A 13,915-nucleotide genomic window follows, 5' to 3' on the forward strand; every position below is an offset into this window, starting at 1 on the left:
CCACAGTACATCACATTACCCCACATTACCCCACACTACATCACATTACCTCACGTTACCCCACAGTACCTCAGATTACCTCACATTACCCCACAGTACCTCACGTTACCCCACAGTACCTCAGATTACCTCACATTACCCCACATTACCCCACATTACCTCACGTTACCCCACAGTACCTCAGATTACCTCACATTACCCCACAGTACCTCACAGTACCCCACAGTACCTCAGATTACCTCAGATTATCTCACATTACCCCACATTACCCCACAGTACCTCAGATTACCCCACAGTACCTCAGATTACCTCACATTACCCCACATTACCCCACAGTACCTCACATTACCCCACAGTACCTCAGATTACCCCACATTACCGCCACAGTACCTCAAAGTACCCCACAGTACCTCACATTACCTCACATTACCCCACAGTACCTCACGTTACCCCACAGTACCTCAGATTACCCCACATTACCCCACAGTACCTCACAGTACCCCACAGTACCTCAGATTACCTCACATTACCCCACATTACCCCACAGTACCTCACGTTACCCCACAGTACCTCAGATTACCCCACATTACCCCACATTACCCCACAGTACCTCACAGTACCCCACAGTACCTCAGATTACCTCACATTACCTCACATTATCCCACAGTACCTCACAGTACCCCACAATACCTCAGATTACCTCACATTACCCCACATTACCCCACAGTACCTCAGATTACCTCAGATTACCTCACATTACCCCACATTACCCCACAGTGCCTCACAGTACCCCACAGTACCTCACAGTACCCCACAGTACCCCACAGTACGTCCTAACCTCTGATGGTTGGAGAGGAGGAGGATGGTATGATGGAGGAACAAGTTGTAAAAGAAAAGAGGGAGGAGTCCATGTACCTCGAATCAGATATCAGCTGTCACTCAGCAAAGAAAGGAGCAATAGGACATAGAAAACACTCCTCAAGTCAATAACCAACCAATCAGTTAATCAATCATTTTTATTCATACAGACTAAATCACACTAAAAGTATCATGAGACTTTACTGATAGCGCAGGGGCAGATTGTCCTCTTTATTTCAGACGATGTTTGCTGCCTGACGGGATGTGAATCTGTCCACCGATACACAAACACAAACTCACTTAAACACAACAGCTCTTTCTGCTCCTTTGTCCTTAAGAACATCAATGACAACCACAACCTGTGTGAGTGAGAGTGTTTCCAACCTGTGTGTGTGTGTGTGTGTGTGTCGGTGACAGTCTGGCTGTCCGTCACAGTCCATCAGGATCAAGTTCTGTCAGACATCAGACGTCAGGTTCGCCTGTTTCCGTCTCAGAGGTGGTACACCTGAGAAGACGAGGACATCAGTCCCCCTCAGAACCAGAAGCTCAGAGATCCACCAGGTGACGCAGGTCTGACTGATCTCTGTTTACCTGTCAGGCTGAACATTTCAGTTTCACACACCTCTCAGCTTACCTCTCAGTGTCTTTCTCTCTCAGTTGCCTGTCTGTGGTCAGATCAGTATAAATTCTGTGTTTCTGCTCAGTTTATAGCCTCAGTTTCTATTCACCCTCTCAGTCCTGTCGACCCTCTGACCTGTGACCCTACAGCACACAGCACCTGCAGTCTGCACCAATCATTAATCTACATCTCAGTTTAACATGACTGCAGAGTATCTTCATCCATGTAAACAAAGCTGAACAGATAGAACAGTAATCATATATATGTCATGTTATGACTTGAGTGCTAAAATATCTCACATTTCACAAGTGGTCAGTTTGTATGACATGGTCAGGATCACAGACACACACAGACACACAGACACACACAGACACACAGACACACGCAGACACACGCAGACACACAGACACACACAAACACACAGACACACGCAGACACACGCAGACACACACAGATACACAGACACACGCAGACACACGCAGACACGCAGACACACACAGACACACAGACCTGTCTCTGTCTGTGTGATTGTGTAACTTGTAAAGAGCTGCTCAATAATGCAGAGTCAGACTAGACATGAGCCTAGAGACGGAAAACTTTACCTCGACCTGCCGCTCTGTCTGCACTCAGACTGACCATAGACTGTGTATAAGAAGTGGAAGAAGCCACCATGATGATGTCATGATGACACATCAGTTTGTGAATTTGGTTTGGCATTTTAGCCGTTGCCATTTTATGTTAGAGTCAGAAGGGACCATATTAGGACGAGGTGGTGGTTACACATGATTACATCTCTATGTAATCTCTATCTCATCTCTCTCTATGACCAGGTCATAGGGAACAAATCAGGAGAGGAGGAGGAGCATTTTCTCATAGACTTCTATAGGATCACACTTATTTTTCAACCAGTGGCTACGCCCCCGCTGGACGTTAGAAAGAATGCAGGTTTACTGTAAGACACTTCTTTTTTCAACAAAGAGTGTCCATCCACGTCTTACACACACTCTGTGCTCTCACACTGAGGAAGGAAAACTTTCGCAACCACTAAAAACTCACTGAGAGTAAAATAGTGAACAGAATCAGGAAGTGCAGAAAACCCCTTAGCTGAAATATTCCCAGTGTTTGTACATCTCAAAGGTGTGGTCTCAGCCTGATGGTGCGTTCAATGAACACAGAGAAACATCTGGAGGTATGGAAACTTATAAAATCATTTAATTACCTCACAGCGAGTGCAAACGTGTCAACCTGTGATATATGTGTTTAGAACTGCGGTAAGAACACAGACTGTCTATGTGTATTATATATGTGAACCTGTGTGTTATAAGGTTAATTATAATAGCAGAATAAGCTCAGGTGAGAACTCTCTGTAGGGCTGTCCTGCATGAACCACTGTCGTATGAAGCACTCCGGTCCGACTCCTCCTCTGACACGACGAAACTTGCACACTTCCGGCAGCTGATGAGTCTCGTCCTGTTTCTCTAAACTGTCAGACTGTAAAGAAGCAGACAAACAGCATGTCCGCTCTCCTCCGCAGACTGCCGGGGCCCAGCGGCTTCTCAAGGCCGTGGCTGCCTCTCATTCTCCGGGAAACACGCGGACAAACTTCCGCTGTGATACTCCGGGACGGAACGATACTTCAAGCCGGCGGCGGTCCCCCTCTGACAGTGAACAGTCCCGCACAGAGCCGCCGGCAGCACATGGAGGCGGCGGGCCTATTGGAGGTGGATCTGAAGCGTTTAGAGGGGAAGGACGACGGTACGGACACGGACACACACACACACACACACACACACACACACACACACACACCGAGTTTACCTGTAGAGACACACATTAAGGTTTACCTGTAAACACACACACACACACACACACACCGAGTTTACCTGCCCATAGAGCAGGGGCGGATCGAGAGTAATCATGGGGTTATGAGGTTGCAAGAGAGTGGCAAGAAAACTTTAAGGGGTGGAAGAAATAAAAATACATACATGCATATATATATCTATAGATATCTATATCTATATCTATAGATATCTATAGATATATATATGTATTCTAAGCTTAATCCAAAAGGCAGCTGGACTTGGTTGAAGTTCTTGAAGATGTTTCATTCAAAAGGCTTCTTCAGTTCTAAACTGACTGGTGGACAGAGCTGGAAATATAAGCCTCTGTAAGTCATTAGTATGCTAATAGATGTTAGCAGAGTCGTTGATAAAATGGTTCAAATAGGTATTACAATTTATGATTTTAGATGTGAATTGTTTTAGTCTTTTTCGGTTTGGCTAATGAATGGTGGAAGTTTAATTATTGAATAATTAATTTGAGGTGTGTGTGTGTGTGGGGGGGGGGGGGCTGCTTTATGCTCTTCCAGGCTCACTTTGCCATACTTTGAAACCCCCTGCTGTACACCAAAAAAGCAGACTTGTCTTATTACAAAGACCAATAGACGGGCAGTGTGCTAAAGAACAAGAAAGTCTCATGTATTTGTGAGGTGATGTAGAAGTAATGAGTTATTCCTGTCAGCTGTCAATCATTAAGTCAAACTCTAGTGCAATAATCTGTATATTTACAGTGAGACAATAATTGGTTCACTTACATTCACTTTCTCTATTATGCACAGCTATGAGGTCAACTTCCAAATTAATTTAATAGAAAATAGTGCTGAGCAAGTTATCAAAATACACAGTATCACAGGAGCTTCAGTTGTTTGACAAGGTAAAATACAATAACAGACAGAATACTGTTAGGACTGAAGTATGCAGAAAGCATGTGTTATAACGAGTACAGATTGGGACCCACAGTACAGACACTAACGGAGTTTCAGAGTAAAGTTGAACAGAGTTTATTGTAATTAATTCTAATCTTTGAAAGGTGATTTTGGTTTGTCTGAATGTGGAGGTCCTGGGTGTCGAGAGCAGGGTTGTGGGTTCAGCAGTTCCAGAATTCAGAGGTCCTGGAGCTGGGTGCTGGAGGTATGGAGATCTGGACACAAGGAGAGACAGGGTAAATAAGGCGCGGAGTGGAGGACTGAACCGGGCTCTTACTGGGCTTGTGTGGTGAGAGACACGGGGGTTCTGACAAAAAGACACTGGATGCAGCATTTTTTCTATAAGTGACGCCCTCTCCTCATTGGGAAGAGAAAACATCGGTGCTCAGAAAAAAACCCTATCATGGAAAATATTTGTATTTTACACACTACAGCACCTTAGACGAACAAAAACCTGGTCCAAAGTTTAATGTCTGTGGCGCGGTCTGTCTCTGCTATTTAGAGAGCGCATTATGGACATACATCGGAGAGTTCACTACACGAGTCTCTGCTTGTCACTCACACGGGGACGCGCAGCAGCGCTTTGACTCATGAGGAAAAAGCAGTGTGTTTGCAGATACAGTGAAATAACGTTTAAGGGACAGACTGCAAGCTTGGTTTCCCTTGTCTCCTTAGATCACGATACTGCTTTCGGTTTGTTACCGATCTGCTGAGAAGTGCAGGAAGACGTGGACCAGCTCACCTCCACATAAACTTGCCTCACCTCAGGGGACCAAAAACTACTGAGGCCGACACCAAGCTCTCCATCATGTGCTCTCATTCTGACGCACGCTCTCTCTAATGCACCCGATCAGACAGGGGCACACTGTGATTCAACACTGTTCAGATTCACTCTGTAACACACGCACTGTAACACACTGTAACACAGTGTAACACACAATGTAACACACACTGTAACGCACACTATAACACTGTAACACACACTGTAACACACACACTAACACACAGTGTAACACACACTGTAACACACACTGTAACACTGTAACACACACACTAACACACAGTGTAACACACAGTGTAAGGCACACTATAACACTGTAACACACACTGTAACACACACTGTAACACTGTAACACACAGTGTAACACACACACTAACACACACTGTAACACACTGTAACACACACACTAACACACACTGTAACACACACTGTAACACACAGTGTAACACACAGTAACGCACACACTAACACTGTAACGCACACTGTAACACACACTGTAACACACAGTGTGACACACACTGTAACACACACTGTAACACTGTAACACACACTATAACACTGTAACACACACTAACACAGTGTAACACACACACTAACACACAGTGTAACACACTCTGTAACACACAGTGTAACACACAGTGTAACACTGTAACACACACACTAACACACAGTGTAACACACACTGTAACACTGTAACACACACTGTAACACACACTAACACACACTGTAACACACACTATAACACTGTAACACACAGTGTAACACACTCTGTAACACACACTGTAACACACACTGTAACGCACACTGTAACGCACACTGTAACACACAGTGTAACACACAGTAACGCACACTATAACACTGTAACACACACTGTAACACACACTGTAACACACACTGTAACACACACTGTAACACACACTGTAACACTGTAACACACACTATAACACTGTAACACACACTAACACAGTGTAACACACACACTAACACACAGTGTAACACACTCTGTAACACACAGTGTAACACTGTAACACACACACTAACACACAGTGTAACACACACTGTAACACTGTAACACACACTGTAACACACACTGTAACACACACTATAACACTGTAACACACAGTGTAACACACTCTGTAACACACACTGTAACACACTGTAACACACACTGTAACGCACACTATAACACTGTAACACACACTGTAACACACAGTGTAACACACAGTGTAACACACAGTGCAACACCTTTAAAGACAGAGAAACAAAGTTAACATTTTAATTAAACATTTTAATTAAACATTTTAATTAAACATTTTTAAATGAATTTAAACATTTAATTAAACATACATGAATTAACTTTTTCAGTCAAGTTTTAACATTTAACAGAATGTTTACATTTTTAACTTTGTATTATCCTTTTGTATCTTATACTTTTAATTTTTCAAACTCAAAAGGATAAGTAATCTTAGTGCAAACTCATTCAACAGAAAGTCAATGAAATCAATGCTGCAATGTGTTCCTGAACCAATCTACACAGCAGTTAAACACAAACTTGAACATCTTAAGCAGCATTGCAAACACCATGAAAGTAAATAAATCATTTCACCGACCAGTGGCGTCTTTGGATTGAACTTCTGAGTGAACTTGGAGCTTCTTCTCTCTGAAGTTTGTCTGAATGACTGACCTCCATTTCTTCTCGGGTGCTCCAAATCAGTGCCAATGACTGATTAGGTGACAAGCAGCCGGCTTGCTGCTGCTGGTGCACTCTGGGAAGTGTAGTCCTTCTAGACCCATTCCTGAGATTCAGCTCAACAAACATCATCGAGTGTTACCCATTCATTTTTGACCGGGAACACCACAGGTGTTACAAAGTTGACTATAATAGTCAAAATTCAATGAAAGTGGTGATCAGCATTTTTTAATGTTCAACTGCCGAGTGTGGAGGACATCATGAGGCCATGAGGTAATCAAATGTAAAACACAATATTTACGACTGATGAAAGTTGTAAATCGGTCAGAACACGGCTGAATCCACTGCATTATTAAAGTGCAGTAGTTCTGATCAAGCCCTCATAGCTTTATAAGCTCCTCAGTTATGCTAGTGACCGTACTGTAGCTCAGCTGTTGATAGCCTCTGCTGTCTCCTGCTAGGTGTCTCAGGTGTTTAGCTTCTCCTCCGCCCCCCATGTGACAGTGGTACACGTTAGTACTGTAGTTTAGATGCAGCGATGGCAAGGCTAAGTGAATTGAAAATGCATCTCCACGCAGCTACTGATGTAGTTAGCAAGTCACCATTAGCTAGTGCGGGCTGCTAATATAGCGTCAGTTCCCCGTCCAGCAGCCCCTGCAGAGCCGCGGCACAACACCGGGTTGCTGTGGGGGCTGTTTGACTGTCCAAAGGACACATATCATTAAGCAGAGGAAGCCCATGGTCTGCCAACGACTAGTTCACGTTTCAACAGCGGTCAGCCCTCCTCTTCGCTTCGGTAGACTCTACATCCACAAACCGAACCCGAAATCAGAGAGCAGACAGTAGCTCGCCTCAACCGATTCCTGAAAGTAAAAGGCATCCCATTCCACCACAGTGACAATAAGGCATGATTATTCAACCTCTACTCATCCACCAAAAACACAACAGCAACCGTGTATCCCGCACTTCCTGTTTCCTCGCCAGAGCCAATCAACGCCAGAGACATCATGCCTGATGTCACAGGACCTCAGCTACTCCCACCTACCTCTATCATCAGCTGCCCCTGGCGGGGGACAAGTTGTATCGATCGATCACACTTCCTTCAGCCACTCAAAGCTACATAGCTTCTGCTCCCCCTACTTCCTTCATAGCCAGCACAGCCCCCACAACACACTCCACTTCTCAAGTTGGCTATCCTCAACCCCCTCCTTCATTTCCAACTGATCTATCCTGTCAACCCCCACAAGTGCATTTAAAGTCTTACCCATTCATCCAGACTTCTGGCATTTTTTCGGGGTGCACTGCAAAGGAGCCTTTTACTTTTCGGTGTGCCTCACCTTCAGCTCAAGAAGCAGTCCCAAGATCTTGGTCTCCCTTTCAGAAGCCCTGTGCTGGACTCCCAAACATACTCCATCATGCAAAATGGAAATGCACATGTGGCAGCACTTCCTGTCATCCTGGGACAGCATTTCTTTCTTTTATGATGATTTCATCACCCAACTGGAAGACATTCAGCTCTATACAGACGCAGCCCCTTCTGTAGGTTTGGGTGGCTGCTACAGAGGAAAATGGTTCGCTTGGCCCTCAGAGATAAAATCTCTCGACTCAGAATCCCGTTCTCCTTCATCTGCCCTTCATGAGCTCTACCCTGTCATTGCAGCTTTACTTTGGGGCACGAATGGTCCAGGAAATCACTGCTCATACACTCAGCTAACACAGCAGTTGTAGAGATCCTAAACAAAGGTCGATCTCATTCTCATCATGCAGTTTCTCCGCAGACTCACATTAATCTCGGCACAACACCAGTTTATCCTCAGGGCAGCCCATGTTCCGGGTCACCACAACACCTTTGCTGATGCATCTGAGGAGGAGTTTGTTAAAGTATGGACCCTGTAAATCGACTTCCTGTTGGGTTTGAGGTATGGGTGCAGGCTTTTTGTGCGTGTTGACCCCTATATATATACCTTAGACTTAGACTTAGACTCAACTTTATTGATCCCTTTGGGATGACTCCCTCTGGGAAATTCAGTCTCTACCAAATTTAATAGGTGTAGGTCAAAGTAACCTCTATGGGGACCCCTTTTTGAAATTTTGTAGGATGTGCTATAGAGCCATTTTGGATTTTTGCAGTATGTTAAAGCTGCCAAATATGCGATTCATTGGGTACCCGGGCCTAAATGATCTGCGTCGAGCCCACACTCAACTCAGCTCTGTTTAAATCTGACTCTCTTTGGGGGCTGAAATCAGCTCGGGTAGATTATGCCTGAGACGGAACCCCCGCTCTGAGTCTCCTCCCAAACCAGCCGTACAGAAACATCCTCATCACCTTCACCCCTCCCTTCAACATACAGAAATGTGTCTCAACACATATAATTCCAGAACTTATATAAAATATTCAAACGCATATTGTTGTGGTGTGCTCCTTGCTAGTGAAATGAGACATTAATCTGGAAAGATCTTCTAGGTCGTGACCTCACACTCACCTGGCTGTATCAGGGAACAGCAGTATGGATCATCTGTGATCAGCTCAACGATCACAAACTGTTGGTGTCTTTCAGGGATCGTCGAGATTCTTATGTGTCGACACAAAGCCAGGAATGCTCTGGGACACGTGTTTGTGTCACAGGTGAGCGCACACACACACACACACACACAAACACACACACACAAACACACAAGCCCTTTTTACAATGCGGTTCTGCGTCAGCACCTTAACGAAGCTCTGCCGTCATGCAGCCTTTGCCATTTTACATTGGAACAAGCGTGAAGCCGCCGCAGTGTTTTTACAGCGTTCCAGCGTTGCGGAAGCAGAACGTGTGTGAGGTGCAAACAAACAGCGCTGTTCCGCCCTGCCGGCTCCGCTGATCACACAGACGCTGTTTCTCCTGTTACTTCCTCCGATGCCGGCTCAGGGGAGGAACGACTTCGCCCCACCATTCAGCCTCCGCTTTTTACATCGAAGACTGAACAAGACTGCCTTGAACTGGCAGTATATAAGGGGCGAGACACACACACACACACACACACGCACATACAGACACACAGGACTGTAAGAGAGTGTGTGTGTGTGTGTGTGTGCAGATGAGGCAGCTGGTGTCCACTCTGTCCTCTGACTCAGCAGCTCGTGTGGTCGTCTTCAGGAGCTCTGTTCGAGGTGTTTTCTGTGCAGGTGAGAGATCAGCCTTTGTGTGTACTGTGTGATGGTGTGTGTGTGCTGTGCACAGGTAAGCTCAGCTGCAGGTGTGTTTGTGTGTGCTAACAGGAGCAGACCTGAAGGAGCGCGCTCAAATGGATCACACAGAGTCTGACCTGTTTGTTCACGGCCTCAGGTCCCTCATGACTCAGATAGGTCAGTCACACACAACATACATGTTTACCTCTGTGTGTGTGTGTGTGCGTGTGTGTGAACACTCATCCATCTGTTTGCCCCCCCGCAGCGCTGTTGCCCATGCCGACAATCGCAGCTATAGACGGTGTCGCTCTGGGAGGGGGGCTGGAGCTAGCCCTGGCCTGTGACCTCCGCACTGCTGGTGAGTGACCTCTGACCCCTCATCTGGACATCATTCTCTCCCTCCTTCAGGTAAAGGTGGGGTGTTGGGGGGGGGGGGGGGGGGTAGTTTGGAGGACTGACCCCTCCCTCTAACCTTCAGAGTACATTACAGCAGCAGATCTCAGTCTGTGTCCTGTCAAATAAAGACTCTGATTGTTGCCGTGTAAAAAACATGTGTAGAATCTAACATGTGAGTGAGTCACTCATGATGTCATTCTGTGTCCTAACCACTGATGGACAACACGTCTCCATCTGCTCCCATTGTATGAAATTGATGCCAAAATAGCCCCTGTGATAGGTGCTGCCATCTTGCGATGGTGATGTCATACGGAGCCAGAGTCTGCGCAGTAGAGATCGGCGAGTGAAGCGGCCGTAGCCACTTCCGCTAACCCAAACACACACTTATCTTACTGAAAAAACAGCAAGGATCCCGCACGCCGGCGTGTTTAACAGCAGAACAGCTTCTTGTGTTGGTCTGAGGTTAAAGTTCACAGGTATGGAAACTTCAATGACTGTAGTGATTGTTTTAGTTACGTTTCCACTCGCGGATCGTCCTCCGCTCTGCTCACCTGGAACTGATCGACTGCAGGAGCCGTATTTGCATGATAAGAACTAACTATAATGACAAAATGTATTTGACGTGTATTTAGATTTTATAGTTTGACTCATGTCCCATCTGTTAACATGGAGGAGGCGGGCTTTATGAGCTATACTGCAGCCAGTCAGCAGGGGGCGCTAGAAATGTTTTGGCTTCACTTTTAGGGAGCTGTCATGTCGTCCATCTTTTAATACAATCTGTGGTCCTAACTGAGAGAGAGAACACTGTCCTGAACACAACAAACAGTATTAGGACTGTAAGGGTTACATACAGAACTACCCTGTAACGCTGTGTTGTGTCAGAAAGTTGACATGTTGGAGTGTTGGTTTCTTTAATGACTTTCTGCTGATCACACATCCGCCCAGCTGTTCATGGAGCTGAAGCCTCCTCCGATTGGTTACATCAGTAGAGGCAGCTTTGTGACGGGGTGGTTGAGCAGATGTGTGTGTGTGTGTGTGTGTGAGTAATGACCTTCCTCGTCCTCTGTGTCTCAGCGTCATCAGCTCAGATGGGTCTGATCGAGACAACGAGGGGGCTGCTGCCGGGTGCCGGTAAGACCAGCAGGTCACACACACCTGCAGTACAGAGTGAGGAGGAGGAGGGATGAAGGAGCTATGAGCTTCACCTTAACCTGGTTTGTCCTGCAGGGGGCAGTCAGCGTCTGCCAAGGACGGTCGGAGTCGCTCAGGCTAAAGAGCTCGTCTTCACAGGTGGAGACACAGAAAGATCATGTACATGATGCTGCAGAGATACAGGAGGCTCACTTCTATCTACCTGCCTGTCTCTCTACCTGTCTGTCTCTCAGGGCGGTGTGTGGGGGGGCTCTCAGCCCTTCAGATGGGTCTTGTAAACAAATCAGTGGATCAGAATCAGAGAGGAGATGCTGCCTACAGAGAGGCTTTGAGCCTGGCCAGAGAGATCCTCCCACAGGTCAGAGCACACATCCCTCCTCTTCTTCCGCCTCCTCCTCCCTCTCGCCTGGGTCAGAGCACAAATCCCTCCTCCTCCTTTCATTCCTCCTCTCACTCCTGGTGTTTGTCTCTAGACCTCAGTCCCTCCATGTTTCTTTTCACTCCAGGGGTCCGTTTCAGGACACTCAGAGTTTCACTGTCTCCTCCCTCTAGAATATAAAACCCTCATTCACGTCCTCATTCATTCAGCCCGTCTCACGCGTGTTTGAGCGGTTAGTCTCTGTGCTGCTCTGACCGCTTTGCAAAAGTCTTTTATAATTAGAATAAAAAAATCAAAAGACAAATCTGTGTCAAAGTCATCATTTGTAGATTTTCCACCACCACTGCCGAGAGCACTCAGATAAGACAAATGATCATTTATTTGGTCCTCTTCATTTCTGACCAATAAAAGCAGCCGTTAGTTATTGGAAATATATATATTTTTTGACATGCTGTATGTGAAGTTAGCATCATGTTAGGGATAAAGCTAATGCACATTAAAACAGCCACTGAATGATATTTAATCTGTTTCATATTTAAAATATGATCAAAGTGAGGTTCAGCCATGAGCCTGTTCTGCCTGAGCCGCACCTTTCAATGATGTTCTGCTGTTTTATTTTTAACTGCTTCCATGTATGTTTTTTTCTCCCGCTGCATTGCTCCTAAATTAATATAAATTTTAGCTTCCGGTCGTGATGAAGTATTAAATAAACAGACCAGTTCAAACTGACACGTTCACTCGAGCCGCTTCTCTCTCTTTTGCAGCTGCAGCCGTGTCACTTTATGTTTCTAAAAACATGCTCGTATTCGCTGAACGTCCGCGTGAGGATTTCGAGCTCCACTGGTGTGATGTAGGAGGACCTCTTTTTGTGTACCGTTGCCATGGTGACTCGTGGTATCGGGCTCCATTAATGCTGGCTTTTTATAGTCAGCGTGCAAGCACTTAACTCTGGCTGAACCTACTCAGAGTTGATTGAACTAACTCTGATCAGCTGTTCTGGAACCAAAAAGCGACGTTCAGCTAAGAGTAAGTCAAACCACAGCCGGGGTTACACTGAGGCTTTGTTGAACCTCCTTTCTGAAACCGACCCCAGTTCAGACGGTGCCGTTTCAGGGCCACAGTTCCAGTGAAGTGGAGAAACAACACACACACACACACACACATCCTGAGTTTAGTTCCTGGATGAACTGAAGCTGCACAAATGCTCCATCCTACATTTCCCATAATGCAACTCACCTGTCTTTCATCACACCCTCTCTGCCCTGTAAACACGCTTTTTAGACTTCACAGCACCAAGTTATATATGTAAGCATGTGAATGTATGTGGCAGACATATTCAACAAGTGATGACAGGTCAGTGTTTAATATAACCTTCTCACTGACACGCTACATTCATGTGTGTAATAATTCATGGTCTTATTAACCCCTTCAGTACGTGTGTCCTCTCTCTCCTCAGGCTCCGCTGGCCGTGCGACTGGCTAAAGAAGCGATGAACAGAGGAGCCGAGGTACGTCTCACCTCTCTGATGGTTTTTAACTCGTCCATCAGGTAAATAACAGACGTTGTCTCCTGCAGGTCAACATGAGCTCAGCCATGGCCATAGAGAGGATGTGTTACGCTCAGGTGAGACCACAGCTGATTAACACATCGTTTCCTTTGAGCCTCTGAAACAAGATGATACTTTAATAACACGTCAGCATCAACAGCTCACCTGTTGGAGTTCAACTCCACTCTGATGTGTGTCTGCAGGTGATCCCCACACGGGACAGACAGGAGGGGATGGCTGCCTTCATAGAGAAGAGACCCCCCCGATACACCGGAGAGTGATCACACTCACACACACACACACACACACACTCAGATGGCGTGTGGATACAGGATGTAGAGAGGTGATGTTACGTGATGCAACAGAAGCTTTAAACGGTCACATGTGAATCTCATGTTCAAATTAACGTGTATGTTTGTAATAAAACCTTCACATGAGTCCTGTCCTGTTTATTACGCACACACGCACACCAAACTTTTCCCTCTCCATCAGCGTCTCTAATCTGCCTGTAAAACTCTCCATCGTCCTTCTTCCCGTCTTCGTTTCTGTAGCACGACC

General features: G+C 45.9%; 1 protein-coding gene across 1 annotated transcript; it reads left to right on the plus strand.

Annotated features, from left to right (window-relative positions):
* Positions 1-2,948: 2,948 nt before the first annotated feature.
* On the plus strand, positions 2,949-13,781 carry echdc2 (enoyl CoA hydratase domain containing 2). The gene is made up of 11 exons (XM_069680107.1): positions 2,949-3,232; positions 9,271-9,338; positions 9,794-9,881; positions 9,975-10,061; positions 10,150-10,242; positions 11,355-11,411; positions 11,508-11,570; positions 11,666-11,790; positions 13,268-13,318; positions 13,387-13,434; positions 13,561-13,781. Exons 1-11 carry the CDS (start codon positions 2,992-2,994, stop codon positions 13,636-13,638), a joined length of 999 nt encoding a protein of 332 aa, XP_069536208.1. The 5' UTR covers positions 2,949-2,991; the 3' UTR covers positions 13,639-13,781.
* The last annotated feature ends 134 nt before the right edge of the window (positions 13,782-13,915 follow it).

This window comes from Semicossyphus pulcher, unplaced genomic scaffold (genome assembly GCF_022749685.1).
Source record: "Semicossyphus pulcher isolate SPU_LCO1_2020_fin unplaced genomic scaffold, fSemPul1.0.p SCAF_4, whole genome shotgun sequence".
Classification (NCBI taxonomy): domain Eukaryota; kingdom Metazoa; phylum Chordata; class Actinopteri; order Labriformes; family Labridae; genus Semicossyphus; species Semicossyphus pulcher.

Coding starts and splice junctions, on each gene's coding strand:
- echdc2 (XM_069680107.1), top strand. CDS start 2,992: ATGTCCGCTCTCCTCCGCAGACTGCCGGGGCCCAGCGGCTTCTCAAGG. Junction 3,233..9,270: donor TTTAGAGGGGAAGGACGACG/GTACGGACACGG, acceptor GGTGTCTTTCAG/GGATCGTCGAGATTCTTATG. Junction 9,882..9,974: donor TCGAGGTGTTTTCTGTGCAG/GTGAGAGATCAG, acceptor GTGTGCTAACAG/GAGCAGACCTGAAGGAGCGC.